Source organism: Coturnix japonica, chromosome 3 (assembly GCF_054131305.1).
Source record: "Coturnix japonica strain WE chromosome 3, WE-NBRP24, whole genome shotgun sequence".
NCBI lineage: Eukaryota > Metazoa > Chordata > Aves > Galliformes > Phasianidae > Coturnix > Coturnix japonica.
This window is the reverse complement of record NC_140665.1, coordinates 24115773-24121431: the sequence shown is the minus strand read 5'-3', so window position 1 is coordinate 24121431 and position 5659 is coordinate 24115773. Positions and strand designations below refer to the sequence as shown.

The 5659-nt window shown below is 41.9% G+C and overlaps 1 protein-coding gene across 2 annotated transcripts; it reads left to right on the top strand.

Moving 5' to 3' along the window:
- The first annotated feature begins 1449 nt into the window (after positions 1-1449).
- COX7A2L (cytochrome c oxidase subunit 7A2 like) lies at positions 1450-5413 on the top strand. Of its 2 annotated transcripts, XM_015857530.3 has the most exons (3): positions 1450-1573; positions 3669-3803; positions 4621-5413. In XM_015857530.3, exons 1-3 carry the CDS (start codon positions 1502-1504, stop codon positions 4762-4764), a joined length of 351 nt encoding a protein of 116 aa, XP_015713016.1. In that variant the 5' UTR covers positions 1450-1501; the 3' UTR covers positions 4765-5413. The 2 variants fall into 2 exon arrangements, with proteins under 2 accessions (XP_015713016.1, XP_015713017.1); XM_015857531.3 differs by lacking the exon at positions 3669-3803.
- Positions 5414-5659: the final 246 nt, after the last annotated feature.

Below are 5659 nucleotides of genomic sequence, written 5' to 3'. Positions count from 1 at the left end.
TGCTTCGATAGCTCACTTGTAAGGATTATAACTCAAATTAGTTAACTGAAATAAGTGATGCATTTGCACATTTTTCCTTTCCTCCTCAAAGCTCCTTTCTGTCAATGCTGAACATTTCAAGAACTTGACTCAGCAGAGCAAGGAAAATGGCATCGTCTCCATATGAAAGCTGCCACAATCTTCTCCAAGATTCTGGATGTGTTCACATTGGAACAAAATGTAGAGGAATGAGATGTGACAGAACCTTAGTAAAAGAGTTTGCTAAGCAAACCTATTTGTCTTCACAAATACTGACTGAGCAGGGCAGGGGGAGCTGTGGTGCACATGCAGAAAATCAGGCCCCAGGAAAGGGTTCGCAGCAGTCACAGTACAAACTAGATCTTATGGACATCCACAGACTGAAACAGTTTGTAAATAAACATAGCCACAATTCCATTCTAACAGAACACGTGTATCCTATCTTCAGCATCTCTGTTCTTTTATAGGCACATTTGCAGTCAAGCTCACCTTCCAGTTTTAGTTTTCCCAGAAATGAGCAGAATTCTGAGCTGCAAAATCCCTTCCACTGAAAAAAAATACAGCCCTCATTCCAATTCATTAATACTTCCTGGTCTTTAAAGCTACAGGGATTTCACAATTCATCCTGTAACATTTACAAAATGCCTTCATAAACCTCCTACTTACTGAGCAAACAACACAACACTGCTGGTTAATGTCCCTAATACCATAAGTAGACGTTTTGACTGTGTCACACATACAGCATCCTGCTGGCTCTCCAGAGGACAGCAGAGATGGACCGAGTGGAACAGCACCCTTCATGGTGATGACATCTCGTAGGCACAGCTAGGGCTGCAGGGACTGCACTTTGCAGTTATGCTTAAACCCACAGCGTAGCTGTAGTCCCACACAGCCCACTAACCATCAAGTATCATCACTGGATCATCTTTTACTACGTAGAGCTAAGACCCCAGCGCCAGCCTAGGGGAGACAACTTGCAAGGCGAACTCAAACGCAGCATTTGAGCTGCGAGACGCGGGTAACAGCAGCAAGCTTTTACTACCAAGAGCAAACTGCCTCACATCCAAACGAAACAGACACAGTCTGGTCTGTGTGTGTGGACTGGATTCGATTTTGGGTCTAAATTACGGGTGTGGAACCGGTTCCCACAGACCTCCCAGAACCAACACACACCAGCCCGCAGCCGCCGCGCAGGCGCAGAGCGGCCCGCCCTCCCTCAGGGCGCCTACCCCGTGCCTGACGGCCGCTGCCTGCCCGGCTTCGGAGCGGCCCCGCGGTACCGCAGCGCACCGAGCCTCGTGTTGCCGCTCCCGCAGGCTTCGCTCTTGCCCTCGCTCCTTCGGCTTCTCCTCGGGGAGCTGCTCGCAGGCGCTCGCTGTTGCCACCCGTGGGCCCTCGCTCGTCCTGGCGGCGCAAGGAGCCGGCGGGGTCCTTCTTCTCCGCGCGTCGCCGCCGGGGGGTCGTGGGAGCTCGCGTCCCCACCATGTACTACAAGTTCAACGGCTTCACGCAGCGCCTTGTCGGGGCTGCGGCCTCCACCGCCTACAACCCGCAGGTAACGGCGCTGCCGCCGCCGCCCTCGCCCTAAGCGCTGTGGCGGCCGTGACCTTCGCTGCCCTCGTCCTCCAGGCGCGGCCTGGAGCCCCGCAGGTGGAGCGGTCCTGGGGGGCTGCAGGCGGACTTGGGCCGCCCGGTATTGCGGGTAGAGGCGGGCAGCAGAGCAACACTGCGTTCGTCCGCCTCTCTGGTCTGTGCATGTGGAGAATGCAGCTACTGAAAGCGTTACAACCTTTGTTTCACAGACTGCGCAGATATAGCAGCTTACTTACAGGAAGATAAAGGCAAAAACCAAAAACAACGACCAAAAGCAGCCATTCTTTTGCATGATGCTTACTTATCTATTTCAGAAGGCCTTTGTGACAGTAACATGACTGCACATACTAACAAAAAACCCCTTAGCTTGAGACTTGTTCTTTCTGACTTAGAAGATATTCTTAAAGACTTTATTTTAGCACTTAATAAAACTATGTAACACAGCATGAATAATTCAGCCCAGTTGAATAAATGGGAACTTTCTCAACCAGTGCAGGTGAGGAGTCAAATAGGTTAAAAATTGCTGCTTATATTTAAGAGACTAATGACTGTAGTGATTATTACATATACAGTACAAAGTGTTCACTCAGAGAACTGGCTTGTATTCAATACAGTAATAATGGGACCATTTGCAAATGTTCATCTAATTTTACCTGATAGCTGTTCCCTCGTTCTTCAAGGCTGATCATAGCCCAAGTAGAAATGTTGCTGTGCTGCTTTATCTTCAGCTGATCACCTTACTTTGCTTGTACCTAATAAAAAATAATAAAAAATAATAATAATAAAAAAAATCCACTAACCACAGATCTTTTAACTAGTTGAGACTTGGTTGAGAAACTCTGCTGTGTAACCTTTCATATTGTAGATTATACTTTCACACAGAAACAAAATCGCTTAAGTCTGCTATCGCAATGCCACCACAGCTTCATGTGATCCTATCAAAAAGCAATCTTGTGTTAATGATAGCAAAGATCCCCTCTTGGTCTTCTACAGGCTAACCACTCCAGGGTCTCTCATCTCAAAATACTGTTCAGTTTCAACTATTAAGTAGCCCTTCAAGCTGGAGTTAGAATTCCAGTGCAGCCTTAGGTGCATAATAACATAGATCACTGTGAAGATCAATTGCTCCTTCTATTTGAAATGTAACACAAGCAGAGTAACACAGCAGTGTTATGTCTTACATTTTGTGGTGTGTTAGAAAAAAAACAAACATACAGTTGTATCAGGAGCTATAATGCAGAACATTGCTGTCATGTGCTGAAGTATAATGGCTTAATATAATAATAAAGGTAAGGAGGCCACCTCACAACTACTATGACTCTGTACACTTAAAATTTTATCTGTCAAACAGGATTACATAGGTTGTATATCAGAGTACAGCCATCTGAACTGAAAGGCAATTACAATGAGCTGCCTTATAGTACATGAGGGATGAAAAGCTGCAGCTGTATTAATATAAGCCGAATTACGGGGTGTTGTTTGACTTGTGTAACACAGCCACCAATTCAGGGCTTTGAGTATCCTTGAACACCTTGCCTACATCTCCTTTGCATTTTTTCCCCCTCTCTTCCTATTTTCTTTTTCCTTCTGTCCTCTCCTCCAACCCATGCATCCTGATTATTTAAGGCTCAATTATATAGCAACTACTTGGGACATTTGGGAGGAAGAGTTAAAGTCTCCTCACTCTGTCTAACCCAAGCGTTGGGGATTCCCTGCTCCCAATCCTACTGCTGGTAGGACCCAGGTACTTTGTGCAAAACCAGAATAACTTGAACCAAATACCAGCCCAGAAAAGCTTATGATAGCTATAGATTTGTCATTTAAAAGGGAAAAAAAAAAAAAAAAGTTTCTATAGTGCTTGTTAAATTCAGTGTTGTATCTAAGAATATCTTTCATTAGTTTTCACTTTTTTTGTTCGTTTAAACCATGGGTCTTCATACCAAATATATATTTTTGTAATATATCCTTGCAATGACTGGCAGTGTGCCTGCCTAGTATGACAACTGGTACATTTACAAGTATTATATACCTTTATATTTTAATCTTTATTTATGCAGGGACTCAAACCAATAGTTTCCACTGAATCCCCAGCTCTGGTTTGTGGGACAACAACTAAACTTGCTTCAGATTTACCAGCAACTGATTCTTTCTTGGGTAAAAACCAGGTGCCAGACCTACAGAAATTTTTTCAGGTAATGACAACTTTGAGATTACAATAAAGAAAATGAAAAAGTGAACTGTATCTTGCTGTATTTTAACATGGCGGACCATTTCCATCATTCTACAATGCCTACATTTTTCTAGTTAAGGACGTATAGTATAACCTGTATTTCTTCCTCAGCCTTGCATGGGGCACAAATACAGAAAGTGAAAAGTCTAGCAAGTTTATCTTTTCATTTGCTTCAAAAAAAACCATTTATTGTATTATTTGACTACTGGAAGCATTTTACATCTAGAATCCAAGCATATGACTGCAAGTAGAGCAGGAGGAGCAAAACAAATAGTTGTTTGGTGTATAGTAATTAAAAAGAGCACAGTAGGGTTTTCAAAGCCAGCTTGTTAGCTATGCAATTTGTAAGTGTACTGAGTCTTCTCATAAAATATTGTTTTTTCCTGTTAATTAAAACATCAAGAACATGCTTTATAACGTACCCTTTTCTCTTTCATGCCACTTGCATTTGGAATATATCAGTCTGACTCGGTGAATAACCTTTTCTACGTAACTTTTCACATTTTTTTTGTTAGTTACATTTTTCTCACCCAGGTCCTCTTTAGAAATATTTCACAACATATTTTTCTCTGCCTGCATTTAAATGGCTTTAACTAATACAATTAACTTGCTTTGCATTCATCCTGCTAAATGAAAGGCACTTAGTGTATCTGATTGTACGTTGCCTGTCAGTAAGGAGGTTTCCCCTCTTGAAAATCTCTTAGTTCACCTCAGGTATCATGTTCATTATGTCTTCCATATGAGTGCTTATTCTATTTATTTTTAAACTCTTCTTACAGAAAGCAGATGGGCTGCCTGTACACCTGAAACGAGGAGTTCCAGATAAGCTGCTTTATCGGACCACTATGGCTCTCACAATAGGCGGGACTATCTACTGTCTAGTAGCTCTGTACATGGCCTCACAACCAAGAAGTCAAAAGTAGATGAACCATAACTCACAGGACTCAGTTCTTTGAAAGACCTTCTGCGTGTTTCTGTCTTTACCTGCATCTTAATTCTGTTAGCATTTAATGTTCATCTTTTCAGATCAAATTTCTTGGAGAAAGATGTTTCTAAATCGGTTGCCTTATGTGTTCTAGAAATTAATATAAACAATGACTTTAAGTCATCAACTTACGGTTGCAGCTCAGCATTTGTTGTCTTGCAGGAATGTATGAAGTTGGAGAAAGCTGAACTTTTTCTTCCTCTCCCTACTCAGCTTCAGTAATGTTGGAGATGGGACAGAAGTGCTACTTTCTGGACTAGGCTCCACGTTCCTTAGTGGGAGCTTGCTGCTAGTTTCCAAAAGAGTAAAAGAAAATCATTTAATTATTATGACATACCAAGAACCTATTTCTAACATACACAGCTCATTTTACATAAGCAGGTGACAGTGGAACTTCTCTAAATGCTGGTATATTATTAAACACTTGTACCTTTGATGGTAAGGTTTATTTCCTTGGAACATGTAAACTGGATTTATTTCATGTGAACATCGCTGTATGAAGAAGTATCAGTTGTACCAGTTTTTGGACTTTTCATTTGTCAGATGCTCTCATGCAATAAAAATAAACACATGAATAATAAAATGGACAAGTATTGAATGTTTCATTTCATCCATGACCATTTCAGCTGGTCTGGTAGTACTGATACATTGTTATTCAGGTTTAACTTGTAGATTATGAACCAGAGAATTGGTTGATCTACCTTACTGTAATCTATTAGAAATGCTAACCCTCTTAAAACCCTATCTGGAACTCAGTGGTTGTTTTAATTATGTGTTTTAGTGAAACAGGTCACTGTATTACATAGTTCAGCTGCGTGTTCTTTCCAGTGCAT